Source organism: Atractosteus spatula, chromosome 1, assembly GCF_055471065.1.
Source record: "Atractosteus spatula isolate fAtrSpa1 chromosome 1, fAtrSpa1.hap1, whole genome shotgun sequence".
NCBI lineage: Eukaryota > Metazoa > Chordata > Actinopteri > Semionotiformes > Lepisosteidae > Atractosteus > Atractosteus spatula.
The window spans coordinates 62,100,868-62,116,906 of NC_142706.1; the positions used below are offsets into that span (position 1 = coordinate 62,100,868).

At 50.5% G+C, this 16,039-nt stretch overlaps 1 protein-coding gene across 5 annotated transcripts in view; it reads right to left on the reverse strand.

The window, feature by feature from the left end:
- Window positions 1-1,498: 1,498 nt before the first annotated feature.
- The window catches only part of tns2a (tensin 2a), a 70,108-nt gene continuing 55,567 nt past the window's right edge, over window positions 1,499-16,039 (reverse strand). For 4 of the 5 annotated variants that reach the window (XM_088914978.1, XM_088914996.1, XM_088915005.1 and 1 more), the window contains 11 exons: window positions 13,772-15,304; window positions 13,102-13,270; window positions 10,141-11,243; window positions 9,538-9,669; window positions 9,239-9,331; window positions 8,652-8,729; window positions 6,863-6,940; window positions 5,907-6,075; window positions 4,999-5,067; window positions 4,397-4,426; window positions 1,499-3,108 (listed from right to left, as the gene is read on the reverse strand). In XM_088914978.1, coding sequence (XP_088771104.1) covers window positions 2,967-3,108; window positions 4,397-4,426; window positions 4,999-5,067; window positions 5,907-6,075; window positions 6,863-6,940; window positions 8,652-8,729; window positions 9,239-9,331; window positions 9,538-9,669; window positions 10,141-11,243; window positions 13,102-13,270; window positions 13,772-15,304 — 3,596 coding nt within the window. In that variant the 3' untranslated portion in view covers window positions 1,499-2,966. The remainder of the gene's footprint in view (window positions 3,109-4,396; window positions 4,427-4,998; window positions 5,068-5,906; window positions 6,076-6,862; window positions 6,941-8,651; window positions 8,730-9,238; window positions 9,332-9,537; window positions 9,670-10,140; window positions 11,244-13,101; window positions 13,271-13,771; window positions 15,305-16,039) is intronic. The other variant, XM_088914988.1, reaches the window with a different exon arrangement.

Below are 16,039 nucleotides of genomic sequence, written 5' to 3' on the forward strand. Positions count from 1 at the left end.
CTGGACCCTATTTCAGGCAATCATTAAACAAGGACATAGCGCCATAAGCAGAAAGTAAAAGGGATAAAGTAATGGCTGGATTTATAGGCTTCACTTAGCCACTAAACCTTCAAACAAGCGTGATCTGTCAAATGGCCTCCTCTCGTTTGCATTTTACATTTGTTCTTATGTTCTTGTCTTGTGGAGAAGATCCAAAGCAGAGCACTATATGGTGAATTGCAGACAACCCATACAATAGGATATGCCAGGAGCCAGTGCTAAACATCACCAAGTACCTGAAACTCAGTTTACACCAATGCAAAACCTACTATGAACTGCACAGCACCTTTCCCCTCTGAAATGGGACTGAGATTCAGGCTTAGACCTTAGGGCTATAATTTTCAACACAAGGTGATGCTGAATAGTCTATTTTCTTTATGCCTTCATATAGATACACTAGTATTTCTAATCCTTTCCATCAGCCTTGGTCTGTTCCTATCGGAGCACAAAGAGCTTAAACTATACGTTAAAGGCTATGTTTCCATCTAACAAATGCTGTTCCTGGTCTGCCACACTTCTGTTCTGGCAGGGGCAACAAACATACTGTTCTAGTAGAGAGTAAACTGCATCACCAAATGATTCCACTTGAACACAAACTCCATGTTAGGACTTCAATACAACTCCATCAAGGGATTAAAAAAAACAGGAAAAAAATCCTTACTCCCGACGTTCCCGACTCCAAAGTATTGCGCTGTGGTTTTAAGTCGCCTGACAGATTGAAATAAAGGCCTTTCTAAGCTCTGGCATTCCTCCTGCACACACTCTCTCTCACTCCAGGCACATACGCTAACATGTCACTACACTCCAAACCTTCTTCAGCAGCGACCTACCCTGACCTCTCTGCAGCTTGAGGGCTCGGAACAGCACTGCCACAGCTCCACTGTCGTCACTGTCCTAGTTCTGCACTCACTTGGCAGCTACACTGTGTGAAATGTAACCATGTACAACCCAGGTAATGAAATGAGGGAAAGGCTGAACAGCGGGCTTGAAGTCACCGATATCATTCAGACATGAAAAGCCCAGCGATGTCACCAGCTTGACGAGATGGAGCTTGGGCAGATATTTGAAAGAGATGCTAACGTGGGGGCTGAATGCACCGGGAACTATGCAAGGAACACTCCTGCCAGAATTCTGCGTGCTCCTTTCAACTTGGCTCCAAACGGAGCTGGTGCTGGCAATTAAAGATCCCGCAGGAGGAAGGGAAGGAGAAGAAAAAAAAGGGATGTATTACAGGGGAACAAGAGGAAAAGCTTGTGCAGTATACGGAAAGTTTTAAAGTTTTATTCTAAACTCAAATGATTTTGTTCTGCTTTTATTTTAAAGCATTTTTTTTTTAATTCAGACGTACCCATTTGTTTTTATCATTGCAAGCGCGTTACATCGATAAAGGCACTGCAGAACTTCACAGCCGAGGGATTGTGTGCTGGAGCTCGTAAGGAGATAACGTGAAAGAAAAATATTTATTTTCTCAGATAAGCGATGCAGTATTAGGAATGCAATGGAGAAAAAAAGCAAATGCTAGCTGGAAAACGATCATTAAGAAATGGTCATATTTGATTGTGACTGGTGTCCATTTTAACCTAGGATACTGAAGTAAGACAAGAGCGTGTAAGGTATTCTGTGTAGTAAAGCTGTCCTGAAATAATAAATTCAGGATAATCTGGAAAAAAAAAACATTTTGAGCCTCAGAAAGTGAATGCCACTGCACAGTAAAATATATGGTCTCAAAACGCTGAATCTTCTCAGTGCTTTGAACTGCTTTTTCGTCAATCACTGGCCTGTTTTCACATGCACACTTAACCCAGAATGAGCTTTCATTTCAAAGGAAGAGCAGCCAACGCCAGCTCAGTAATAACGGTCTTATAACCCCAGGGTATGCATCTATTATTGGCCTTAATTCAGAATCAATATGCATGCAGCTCCCAGTGATTAATGCTTTAATTTGCAATTAAGTGTTTGTTCCAAGGTCATTTCACTTTTTCTTCTTCTTCAATGCACTCTGATCTAAAACGTTCTCCTTCCTGGCTGCTCTCCATAGCTGGCAGCAGCTCTGCTTGTAGATGGGAGCTGTTTTACATTAATGTTGACCTGGAGCCTTCACTTGAGTGGTTTCTAGTTGGCAATGTCTCGGAAACCTCAGCAGCAGGCACTTCAATTCCTCCTTCAGGTTCTCCCAATTCTGGCTTATGTCCTGGGAGTTAGGCGGCTTATCTAAGGGCAAGGCCGTGAAGGGTCAAGAACACAGAACCAGGGATCTCAAAGATCTGCATAGTTGTGGCAGAGATGAAGCAGCATCCCTGCACAGTGGGATCAGGGATGGTACGCAACCAGCACATTTTGTACAGGTATACTACCCATCATGCAAGAGGTCTAGTCCCCTGGGCGCAGATGCACTTCAGTTTTGCTGCAATCGTCCCGAATTGCCTTCTTCAGGCTTAATTAAATTCACAAAGTAGGCAAATTAATTCAAACAGGCTCTGGAAAAGTACAAATAAATAAAATTAGTAGACAGAGGCTGCATGAATGAGAATAAAATTGCAGAGTCCTTCCGTACATGAACAGTCCTGACTTCTGTACTCTGACAGACAGATTGGTCACCCTTTAAACTGTATCCTGCCTGAGTCCTGAACTGAGTCTTCCTTGTCTCGCTGTCCCTGCTACCTTTTTATCCTGGGAGCAACTTCCTAAAGGGCATGAGCGGCCAGACTTTGTGCCCACGAGAAAAAAAATATATATCTCTCATATTTTACAATCACCTCCACCTCGTTCATCACCACGTAGCTGGAACGAAGGGTTTGAACAACGTCATGGCCCACAACTGCTCCGCCATCTTTAGCTTCAGGTCTGCCTTCTTGCCTTTCTGTGCCTCCGCCCTCCCGCCACTGCCCCCTCTACCCATCACCAACCCCCCCACTCCCTCCCATCTTCTATCTGCGGTGGGGGCCCAGCATGACTTTGTTGATGAAGTTGACGATGGCGGACGCGGGCTGCTCAGGGTCCAGCTCGGCGAAGAGATGGCACACGTTCTCCAACACGCTGCCTGGTTTCTTAGCAACAAAGCCGAAGATCCTGTGAGAAGAAGGAGAGGGAAGGAAGATAGAGGAGCTTGTAAACAATCAGAGGGAAAAAAAGTTATTTTACAACCCTCCATTGCTAACAAAGACATAAACAACATAGTGGTGTCCAGAGAAGTACTTTTTCAGGTCGTCTGGCTCCTTTTACCTAGTGAGTTCTATACTGACGGGTGCCTAACTGGGACACCAGAGGAAGGACAGCTGTTACCAGTTACAAACGAACAGGTCCTTGGCCACCCAACTGACTTCTGCCACATGGTAAGCTACTACAGCATGAAACTGAAAATGCCACTATGTGTTGAATAATGAGCATGTATATTCTTAATGAAAGCCATTAGGACAAGTGCTTGGACACGCCTTGCTCTTATAATAACTGCTGTCCTTGGGATGAGAGTTCTGACCAGCAAATCCTCCTCTGCTTTTTTGGAAATTGCACTGCCAGAGATTCAGAATGTGAAAGATAAGATTAGGAAAGGGTGATATCCTACTTATTCACACACACCACATGGTTTTTCCCATTTTCAAGCTAACCGGAAATGTAGAGCGTTAATATTAATAACCAATGGAGACATACTGTAAGTGCTGGGTTAGGGTTAACTGATCACAAACCCTCGCACTACCAGCAGCCACACTGGGGGAGCCCCAGTCACGGGAGTCCCGATTACAGCGGTCAATGAGACGGCATGGGTATGAATTGGTGGCTTCAGCTGCTTTCAGTATTTATTTATGATCACTTGATTTTTCATTAAGCTGATTTTGAGCCAAATCACAGTTAATCCAAACTTCCAAAACAAAAGCAGTGAATGGGGAAACAAGGTTAGCTGAGAGATCAGTCACCCCTTGGACCTGATTTAACTTGCATTGCATGCCTTCACACAGCTTCTTCAGCCCCCAGAATATCTATGGTTTTATCTGAGTGCCTTAGTTCTATTTTCACCTCCAGCTGAAAAAGACATCAGCTGGAAACAATGACTGCAAGAAACACTGCTATGTTTTCCTTTAAAAAAAAACTCAAGCCCAACATTCAAACAACCAAATTCTACATTTAGAGGAAGAATCCCAAACCCCCGCTTGTTAATTTAGAAGCTGTTACTTGTGGTTTAATGGCATGCAGCTGGGAAAAAATGCAGTAAACCTGAATACCTAGTTGCAATGTTCCTGCTGTATTTTTGTGATCAATTTGATTAAAAATACTTTATCCATCCCTGGAGATTAGGGTTGCAGAGGGAGGCTGACAGACACATGCTTTGCCTCCTGAAGGGGGCCTGGCTGCAGTGACTTACTTGGAAGTGGTCCCATCAGGGTTTGTCCACCTGGGGGCAGAGAAAGAAGAAAGTGAGACTCAGGGCGAGAGGGGAGGGGAGTTAACACAGGAGGTAATGCGCACAGCTCTCTTCCTGTTGGGGGCACACCTCTCCAGTGAACGTCACTCAAACAGAAGAACAATGCAATTCCTTCCGGCTCTGTGCTGGGATTGTGCTGGTCACTTCAAGGAAACACTTGTGAGCTGCTTTGAGGTTCAGGACAGACAGAAAAGCTTCGGAGCCAGCTTTCAAAAGCTGGGCCTGGACAGTGTTGGGGTACGTTCAGTGGGTTTCACCTACTCTCAGCAGTTGAAGGCATATGCCTTATTTTTAAGATTTTTCACTTACAGTGACAGAGCCTTGGTGCTCCTGAGCAAGGACTCAGAACGAAGGAAATGAGTTCACCTGGGCATTCAAACAACAAATTACAGACACAAATTTCCTTCCTTTTAAATCTGTGTCCAGAAATGTACAAACGTGCAGTGTGTTGAATGTGGAACAATGTGTTGAAGGGGGGCAGGACGGTATGTGGGTGTGCTGAACAGTTTTGGGGGACACAGAACGCCAGGTAAATGCCACACCTCCGATCCTGGGGGTCCACGTTACTGAAGGTCACGCTGTTGACGGGGTAGTGCCTCCTGAAGAACACTCTGAGACGGCACAGAGAGAGACAGAATCAGTTCACCCGCCCACTCGCCCACTCCTCACGCTTCAAGCTGGCTGCATCCTCAGGTCTCGGTCACTGTGCTTCACACTGGCTGCCAGCGGATTTTCTGATCGCCTGTTGCCATCACTGCACATGATCCCTGCTCACACAGCTAGCCCCGGGCCCTAGCCGAAACCTGCAGCCGTGCACGATCCTCCAGGTGGAATGTGGGAAGATGTAAACGGCTGGGACAGGGTTTCACAGTGCACAGAGCTACACCACGTGTTTTCATGATACCACACAATTACTTTTATTTATTAATATTTCAATCAAATTCAATAAATCAATCATCCACCCATCCGTCTTCTAACTGCTTTATAAAGCACAGGGTCCTGGGAGAGCCGAAGCCTATCCCAGCAAGCAACAGGCACAAAGGCACAGTATACCCTGGACAGGGGATGCCAATCCATCACAGGGCAGAGACACAGACACACTTGCACCAGGGGCAATTCTCCCAGAAGCCAATTAACTTTCCAGCATGTCTTTGGACTGTGGGAGAAAAACGGAGCACCCGGAGGAAATCCACATCAGCAAGGGGATAACATACAAACTCCACACAGACAGCACCCCAGATCCGTAATTGATCCCAGGACCCCAGCACTGTGAGGCAGCAGTGTTCACCACTGCACCACTCCAATCAATCATCATTCAGCATTTTAGTCTTTGTGCGGCACAGGAGGGGCAGGCTCCTGGCACTGGATTCGCTTATTTTCCTAAGGGATGGTGTGGGGTGTTTAAGGGGCTGCTGTAGGCGCACTAAACGAACATGCAGGTGGGTCTTACCTGCGCTGGCTGTCGGTCAGGGTGATGCCCTGCGCCGACACTTTGAAGTGCACCACCGTGGCAGGGGGGCGCGGGCTGCGGGACAGGGTGGCACTGGCAGCCTTGGAAACGGCCTGGGGACCCGTCAGGGACTCCGTCTCCACCGAGTTAAGGTACAGCACGTTGCAGGCTAAGGGCAGGAGGGGAGATCGGACATATTTTAGGCTCTTAGATCCGCAGCTCAAGCACCTTCGATGGGCCCCGTTTCTCACATTTCTCACATCAAATCCTTCTACTTGAGAGATGCTCACATTTGAACTGTGCATTTATATGGAGAAAATATATACTGTATGCAAAATAGTTAAAAAAGTATAAAAGCATATATATTCTGGTAGATAAGTTATATACTGGATGTGCATTGACAACCAAGAACAGGTGGCACTGCTTTACTCAAAGGGTTGTGGGAGTGTGGAGCAAGGGACGCAGTCACTTTGTTGGAGTTAAAACTTTGGCTTCTTTCAAGAAATGGCTGGATGAGACCCCTGGATCAACTCCTCTCATGAGGAACCATTCCTATAGTCTGTTTCTAAACTAAGTGTTTATATTTCCTACACTTTTAACTCAACAGAATGCACGTATCTTTATGGCATGGTACCCCACTGAACTGAAACTGCAACAGCTGGGGCAACTGCCTGCATCAGAGGGGGAAGATTTAATCTGAGCACCGAGCCTGTTGGCTGAGAGGAGGTGCTGCGGTGCTGAAGCGCAGCCCCTCGGAGGTCGAACCCACAGGCGCAAAGCAGAGTAAGTCACTCTACGAAGGTAAGCCCCCACCCTCATTTCCCAGACTTTCACCAAGAAACATACGTCCCAAGGCTCCCACAGATGGGAAGTAGATAGCACAGACTGGCGTATAATTTACTCTGTCTCCTCAAGCCTTCCCCATCTACAACAGCACCTCCCAGGCCCTTCCTTACCTGCGCCCTGCTTGAGCAGGTCTGCCGCTGTGCTCATATTGCTGGGGCTGCTCACCTCCTGGGTCTCGCCTATGGGGTCTGAAAAAGATGGAGCAATTGTGAAAATCCTAGAATGTCCTGCTTATGTAGGAAATTACTCCGTCCAACCATCCTTTTAACTTGTTCATAGTGCACTCTGCAATAAGACAGATTAATATCCCCCCATTATTCCTGAACAACTACTTCATCACTCACGATTTAGCGTGGTCCCAGCATGTAACTGGAGCTACAAAGACGGCACAACAGCGCCTTCCTCAAACAGGTGAAAGAGTTTGGTCTCTTTTCCAGGTGCGCTCTTGAGGGTGTGCTCACGTGTGGGATTACAGTGCGGTTTGGCAGCAGCTCGTTGTCTGACCGGAAGGCGTCACAGGGGATGATCAGGTCAGCCCAGTCCATCAGTGGAGTACAGCTGCCCTCTACTGTGGACATTTTTACAACTCGCTGTCTCAGAAAGGCTGGGAGTATCACTAAGGACAACAATCATCCTGTTTTCTTCCTTTTTCTTCCCTCCGGTAAGCCTTCTAGGAGCATGAAGGCACAAACCTCCAGAGACCATTTCGTCCCATAAACAGTGAGATTACTGAACTCTACCCCTACCACTGACTAAACTCATCTACAGTACATAAGAAAACCTACAGCACTACTTACACTAATGCGTTTTTTTTCTTTTCTCACACTGCTTGTGCTGACTTGCTTTTAAATGTTGCATGTTATTTAACTTGCGATTGTTGCTGCTGCTGCTGTTGTTGTGGGTCTTTTGGTGATTCCTTAACGTCTTTATATCGGAGCATACATGTATATTTATGTATTTCATTGCACTTGTGCATATGACAAATAAACTGAATTGAACCTAGTACAGTGCTTTGTCTCCCTCTAGTGGTTGGAGTCCTCTAAAACCGCTACAGCAGGTCTGTATATTCTACAGCAGAGAACCCAATCTCCAGTCGTTGAAGGCCTCAGTCTAGCACGTCTCATGATGTGAGCTGTAATTGGACATGTTTAACAATTATTTTTGGGTCTTAAGATCATTTAAAGACACCCATATAATCTACCACGATTGATTACACACTCCACTATATTTACACTAATATTTACATTAGCAGCCCTATCACCCTGCACCTCACAACTGGCAGCCCACTGAAGCTCAGCAGGTGTGAGCCTGGTCAGTACCTGGATGGGAGACCTCCGGGGAAAAACTAAGGTTGCCGCTGGAAGAGGTGTTAGTGGGCCCAACAGGGGGTGCTCACCCTGTGGTCTGTGTGGGTCCTAATGCCCCAGTATAGTTACGGGGACACTATACTGTAAAAAGGCGCCGTCCTTCGGATGACATGTGAAACCGAGGTCCTGACTCTCTGTGGTCATTAAAAATCACAGGTCATTTCTCAAAAAGAGTATGGGTGTTACCTGGAATTGGGTGTAAAAAGGGTGTAATTTCCCACTGACCTTTACCAATCATGGCCTCCTAATAATATCCATCTCTGAACTGGCTATATCCCTCTGTTCTCCTCCCCACTGGTGTGTGGTGAGCGTACTGGTGCACTTTGGATGACATCACATCATCCAGGTGGGGCTGCACATTGGTGGCGGTGGAGGGGAGTCCCCATTAACTATAAAACGCTTTGAGTGAATTGTCCAGAAAATGCATGTTAAACCTAAGGGCTCTAACTGGCGGTGACTCTGAACTGGGCCTGCTGTCTCTGGATGCCGTATTCCAAGAATCGCAGCTATGGAATAAACTGGGGAAACTCACCTTTCTCCGGGATGCGCAGGGTGCAGGGCAGGGAGATGGGGGTGATGGAGTGCTGATAGACCAGAGCAGACAGGCTCCCTGCGAGAGACGGAGAGAGAAGGGAAGGCAAGCTGGCTGTCACAGCAGTACTGCAGTTGCCCATCGCGCACACAGGCACAGCTCTGAAGCCGACAGCTCAGGTGCGTTTAAAGAGCTATATGACATCAGCAGCAGAACCCTCAGGCATGCATGGCACTGTTGCTAATCAGCTGCCTGAAACAATACCTTTCACAGGAGGCATGCCAAGCCATCTGAACAAAACCCAAATTACAGGTTATGCCAGTGGGTCTTTACCGTCTTGAAGTGGGTCTTTACATTAATTTGATTACATGGTGAGATTGTAATCTCCAATGGTTCCTAATAAAAGAGTGAAAGAACTTCCTCCTATTTCCTTTCCTAGATGCAGTCAGGTATCCTTGTCATGTGGTGAAGCAGAGAGAGTAAAGATGTGAAATTTTAAAAGCTGAAGATTGAAAGAAGCTTTCTCTTCATTCTAAGTTGTTTTTGGCTACCCCAGGCCTGTGTCCGCTGCCCCCCACCTCTCTTACCAAAATGCGGCTCATTCTGACACCCCTTAATCTTCACCCCCCGGGGTCCCGTCTCGATCAGGAAGTGGCGCACCAGCTGGTCCAGGGGGTCGCCTGGGGGGACAGAGAGGGATCGGTCAGGGCAGGAAAGACAGCGTAAGGGTCAGCTTCTCAACGGTGGGACTCTCCTTCCCCAGATCAAGTACACCGAGTCTCTGCCACTGCGCAGAGAGACTTCAGAGACGCTGCGACTGACCACCTGTGCAAGGAAATCTGCTTCACCTGCCCCAGGTGTACTCTACAGGAGGGCAGTACTCTACCTTTGCTGCTGTGCGTGTTGACGTTAGGAGGAGGGGTGGCCACCTTGAGGGCCAGGCCGTACGCCCCGTGGAAGGAGTTACTGTCCCGGATGAGGAAGGCGCCTGGCTCCTTCTCCTTCAGCACGGCGATGGCTGCGCAGAGAGGGAGAGACCGGGGTCTTGAGATACACGTCACCGAGGGCAGGGAGGGGTACTGCCTCTCCCCGCTGTGTTAGGCAATTTCAACGCCTCAGAGGGAGGATCAAAAGAGAAAAAGAAAAAGTCCGGAGAGGAGCAACAAGAGCCTGGCAATTCAGGGACTTAACAAGGAGAGACTGAAGGAACTTCACCTTTTTATTTTCAGTAAAAGATGCTGGACAGGAGACTTGAGAATTTTAAAAGGCATCAGTAAGGTCGATCTCAACAGTTAATTCACGTTAAATTTGGTTAAATAAATGGGGGGGGGGGGCACGTAAGAGTTGAGTTAAGCCAATTTCATATCAACAGTACAAAACAGTAAATCACCAAGAACAACAAATAAATGGTCTGTGAATTTGGCTCAGACAGGGTGCAGACGAACATTGAAATGATGCGACATTTCTGCCATCAGCATGACCCCCTCACCTTGGTCCCGGGAGATGTTGGGCTTGTACCAAAATCTCGAGGTGTCCTGGACGAACTTCGCATTGACCCGGCTGTCCCCTTCGCCCTCGGCGGGCGCCCCTTCCCCCAGGGCAGGCGAGAAGGTGACGTGGTGCCCCTGGTGGGTGCCGCCAGGGCTGGTGGGGCTGCGCAGGGCTGAGGACCTGCCGCCAGGCGAGCTGGTGCCAGGCGGGCGCTCGGCCAGGGCGGAGAGGCGCCTCTTCTCGGGCAGGGGGGGCTGGGCTTCCGGCGGGGGGATGGTGACGGCGGTGTAGCCCGTGTAGGGACCCGGCGTCGGGGTGTGCCCGCTGTAGTAGTAGGTGGAGATGGGGAAGGAGGGGGTGACGTGACCTTCCGCAGAGGGCGAGGGGGCAGGGCAGGGCTGGACGTGCCCGCTCTCGGCGCCCAGCATGAGCCGGCGCCCCAACGTGGAGAAGCCCGGGACGGGGGGCTCGGCCGAGGGGGACCTCTCGGGGCTGCCGGGGCCTGGGGACTGAGGGGAAGGAGAACCGGGGTGAGAGCCGGCCGGGCTGGAATTGGGGACACCCAGCCTGCCTTGCTCCCCGTTCCTTTCCCCCGCCGCAGCCGAACCATTGAGGTGCACAGACACCGGGGTGCTGGGCTGTGGGGGGCTAGAGCCGGAGACAGGGGGGCTCTGGGAAACTGGGGAATGGGGGAGCTTCAGGGGCTCCTGAGATGGGCTGGTAGCCCCGACACGTGATGAGGAGCTGCTGTCGCTTCCCACAGCCACTTGGGGCCTCCAGTAGTGCTCAGCCTGGCCGTTGGTGGCCGGAGGAGAGGGGCTGTGTGTGGGGGGGTCCGTTGCGGGCTCTCGTGGGGATCCCTTGGGGGACAGCGGAGGGGCGGCTGTGCCCATGGCTTGGGAGGTAGGAGTGCTGTGCAGAGGGCTGGCGGGAGGCTGCTGAACAGAGACAGACTGATGCAGACACTGGCGTGGCTCCTGGCACTGGGTCTGAGGCTCTGGGAGTCCCTGGGGGGGAGGAGGAGGTACGGAGCTCCTGGCCATCGCAGTTTCTGTCACATGAAGCTCTATTTGCTGTGGGGCTGTTTCAGCTGGGCTGGGGCTAGGAGGAAAGGAGAAGGAGAGAGGTGAATGGATTTTTCCTGCTTTAAAACAATGAGCAAGAATTGTTTTTCCAAAATCTACAGTCAAAACCTCACTAGGCTTAGCTTTTAATTTGAGCAGCAGGCTGGCAGGCAGAGACATTACAGTCACGGTACCTGACATGACCTGTTTCTGGCCATGACAACCAGAGCGCTGCTGCTTGTTCTGCAGTAACCAAATCAGGACTGAGCCAAGGAAAAGTACCTTTCAACCCATCCAGTCTGAATAAACTGCACCGGTCTCAGTCATGTAAACAAGAAACTGGAACAGCCAAATTAAATCAACATTACAGAAGCCAACAGTGGCTCTGGAAAGGAATGTGACAGTGCTGGGATAAGGGAAAACATGTTGTTGCTGTAAGTGGTTTTGGGAAAACAGCAGGTGGCACTCTTCCCTCAGCACCAGTGCCCAAAATGGTGACAAGGGACACTGAGCCACAGGAGGTGTCGTCCTTCAGGTGATGCATTAAAACTCAGTTCGTGCCTGGTCATTAAAGATCCCATGAAACTCTTCTTAAGAGTAGGGACAATAACCCCCGTGTCCTGGCTAAATTATATTTTGAAGTAGTTCAGGTGGGTAGCTACGTCGGCATGCGTAGGCTGCAAAGGAACAAGTAACAGGTTTATTCCATGCTGAAAAGAGAAGAAAGAAAACACAACGTTTCGGTCGTGGAGCCTTCTTTAGAGGGGAGAAAGACAGGGCAGTAAGCAAAGGTAATGTATCAGGAGAACAAAAGCTGGGAGAGAGGAGGGGTGGGAGTCGGGAGCAGGGGACAGACAGAATGGCCAATCAGGAGGTGTGAAGAAATTTAGAAGAAAATTAGTCTGTCGTTGAGAGAAGGGGAAAGGTGTGATCCTACTGTAGCTGCAGGATAATTTTTGTTTCTGTAATCTTTCTGATGTGGGAGTTAGGAAAACCAGCTTTGAGAACACAGACGGAGACATTTGTGTGACCATGGCCATCAGAGGTGAAATGAGAAACAACAGGCTTGGAGAAATCTTTAATATTCACAGCCCTAACATGTTCTCATGTTCTCTGAAACGGTCTCTGAGTCTCCTTCCCGTTTCCCCAGTGTAGATGGCTGGGCATTTACTGCAAGAGATACAGTAAATAAGGTTGCTGGAGGTACAAGATGTCATCTGGGTGATCCAGAATAGTACTGAGGGGCCTTGAATGAGTGTGGTGTTAGATGTGTACCTGCAGGTGATACAGAGAGCTCTGTTGCAAGGGAAAGTGCCTGGTGTGGATGGTTGCCGAGGACATAAAAGGGAGCTGTGAACAAGAAGGTTACGCAGATTAGGTGTTCGGCGATATGAGATGATGGGGCGGTCAGAAAAGAGGGCCCCAATGGAGGGATCATCCTGTAGGATGGAAAAGTTGTCATTAACAGTCCTGGGGATAGGAAGTGTGTTGGGGTGGTATTGAAGCACCAAAGGAATGCGGTTGTTACGGCAGGAGTTCCTGTTCGAGTTGATGGTCCGAGGGGTGTTTTTGGCTCGGGCAAGGGCCCTGTCAATAACACTGTTAGGGTTACATATAAAATAATTATATTTTAGCCACAGGGGCTGCACTTCAGTGATGGATGAAGTGGGTCCATTGTTTTACACAGAACACTTTGGGATCTGGAGCAAGTGATTAAACTGAGCCAGTAACAAGCTGACTGAGGTCATGCAGGAGCAGGACTGGACAGCCCGGTGCTACACAAGCGGAAGACGTTATGTTATGTAAAAATCCCCCAGGAAACAGCACAGATTCTCCTGTTATTTCACTGAGCAGTAAAAACAGCGAAGTGGAATACAGGAGGCGCACACACACACCTGTCTTGGGTGCGCAGGGGGCTGCTGGTGTGGACTGGTGTGGACGGCCCCGAGAGGTCAGAGGGCGTGGTGCAGATGACGCGCGCCTCGCGGTGCTGCCGCCGCAATGAACCGTGGGAAATGTGGTCCCTCCAGGTCACGCCGTCCCCCGGACCCTCAGTAGTGTCTGCTGCAGGAGAGAAGGAGAGAGTGACGGCCGACCAAGGAACTGTTCTGGGCAACAGCCCTCTTACCCTGACCAACTAAAAACCAGGTTCAGATTAGTCATGATTCCTCAAGTGAAACACAGTCATTTTACACTTTTACTGCATTTTTTCAAAAAAGGGACCATCGTGCCAGTTGAGATTTACTGATGCTAGCTTGTTGCTTGTTCAGTGTGTCATACAGTTGACCCTTTGCATTCTGTTTTCGTCTTCCACTATAGCCTGACTAACTGACCTATAACATTGTAAATGGACTTTGTCAAAGTTTAAAACATACTATTAAGAACATGCTCAGCTGCCCTGCATTTCCTTATATCCACGTGTCCTAAGTCACAGAAGTCAGCCAATGGTTCAATTTCTTGCTCCTTACTGATATGCAAATAGAGTTCATGTGGCCCTGAGCCTCTGTGCTTGGTCCTGAATGGAAACTGGGCAAAGATCAGAGGCATCCGGCCAGACTGACTCACCGGCTCTCTGGGGCTCAGTGCTGCTCCCATGGACGATGTGCTGAAAGTCAGAGGCAGGGCTGGGAGGCACCCTGGGTGGAGTCGGGCTCTCCGTGGCCCCAGGCGTCCTGGCTGAGTGGGGGAGGGGCGAGGTGGACTCGGATTGGTACCCGGACGCGTACCCCCGACTCTCGGACGGTGACAGGCTGCAGGTGGCGGACGAGGGCTGGTAGGGCAAGCAGGCACAGGCTTGCCGAGGGGTCTGGTAGCCACTGCTGGTGCTGTACTTAAACTCCGAGCAGGTCGTGGACAGGGAGTGTGGGTGGGAGTGGGAGCGAGTGGCTGAGGACTCTGGGTAGGCTGGGTGGCCCGAGGGGAGGGGGTCAAAGGTGAAGGCAGGGACCTCGTGGCCCTGTGGCGAGTGACGGGGACCGTAGGGGTCTGCCGAGATGAGCAGAGGAGCAGACTGCCGGCCGTGTCCCAGTCTGGGGGACACTGCTCTGCGGTGCCAAAACTCTGCTTCCCCCTCTCTCTGCAGGCCCGTCTCCCAGTCCCTTTGCAGCCCCGCGTCCCTGTCTCTGTCCCAGTGGAGCGCTGCGTCCCTCCCCCGCCTCAGCTCAGCCTCCCTGTGCAGTCCCACGTCCCTGTCCCGGTGGAGAGCGCCGTCCCAATGCAGCTCCGCCTCCCGGCCCCTTCTCAGCTCCTCCTCCCTCTGCAGCTCCGCCTCCCTGTCTCTGTGGTGGCCCGCTTCCCAGTGAAGCTCCGCCTCCCGGCCCCTGTCGAGCCGCATGGCGTGGAAGGCGCTGGCCGCAGCCTCTTCACGTAGGCGGCACTCCCGGCAGGCACAGGCAGGGGGCGCTAGACCATCCAGGAACAGCATCTCCCGGTAAGGGCTGGAAGGTTGTGAGTGGGGGTGGTAGGGGCCAAATTCATCCCGATAGAGCAGCCTAGGGGGTAGGGTGTGTGGCATCTCTGGCGGGTAGGGGCACAAATGGCGGCTGGGCGTCTCGGGACAGGAGCGGTGAAGGCAATGGGGCAGGGGCTGGTGGTGCCTGTCCCACAGGACGTCAGGGTGCGGGCGGTGCTGGCACAGGTCCAGGTGAGCAGGCTGATGCCCGTTGCGCTCCAGGGCGTAGCCGTTGTGCAGGCGCTCGCAGGCCATCTCCCGGCAGCTCTGGGAGCGGTAGCCCTGCCGGCAGGAGCAGGAGCGCGCCAGCCGGAGGGTGCCCATCCTCTCCAGATCCCCGTCGTCCAGGATGGCCGTCTCCCTCTCGCTCTCGGGAGCCCCGCCTCCGCCCCGCGGATCCATGCCCCCCAGCAGGCGGTCCAGCTCCTCCCTCTCGGCGCGGGTGGGGGGCGGCGGCCGCATGGGCGGGGTCTCCTCCAGGCGCTCGGTGGGGGCCGAGGAGTGGCCCGAGTCCGTGCTGAGGGACAGCAGGTGGCTGTGCTCCCCGCTGCCGGGGCTGCCGTTGGAGGTGAGTGAGCCGGGTCCCCGTTTCTTCTTCACCTGGGCATACAGGCTGCCGTCCACAGGCCCCCGCGTGTGGGCGATGTCTGCCCCCATTCCCAAAGGAGAAAAACAAGATATGATGTTTTACCCAGTGAATGGGCCACATTACCACCCGTGTTTTGTTTTGTTTTGCTTTGAAATTCTAAAGGACACAATTTTGCTTGCATGACCAATTCCACCCTTTTCTGGAAGCAATGCAGTAGCTCACACTCGGTCCTCACAGTACTTGAAAAGGAGATTAGAAGCAATTTTCAAATGCGCTGCAAGAGCACACAGGAGCTGCTGTCCTTCACCGAGACCTGGACTCAATCTGACGTTTCAGAGCCCCTCACCGCAGGCGTCACAAAATGAGGAAATCCTCATGCAATTAGTAGTTATGTGCAACAATGAAGGGGTATTGTGCAATTTATAGGGCTTAGGGTGATTGTGAAGGGAGGAAACTTATAGGTTCTGGTAAACTGTGTGGATTCCTGTAGGAGTGGTGCATAAGGACCATGTACGTGTTGATGCCTTTTATATAAAGTAATTCCATGTAATTTATATTTATTTTCAACGTGTTGTTTCTATGTACTGTTTGTGTATTTTTTGTAAGTCTACGTTTATGTAAAACACAAACTGCTTGGATGAAAAACACATTTCCGAGAAACCTGACAAAACAGTATCATTGCATCAGCGGTTAGAAGCCACCAGATTAAATTGTTCACAACTGCCGCCAGATGTTCACAACTGCTGGAGGAATCCTGGTCAGAGCTCGATTCACACCAGTAATCCCAGACTAC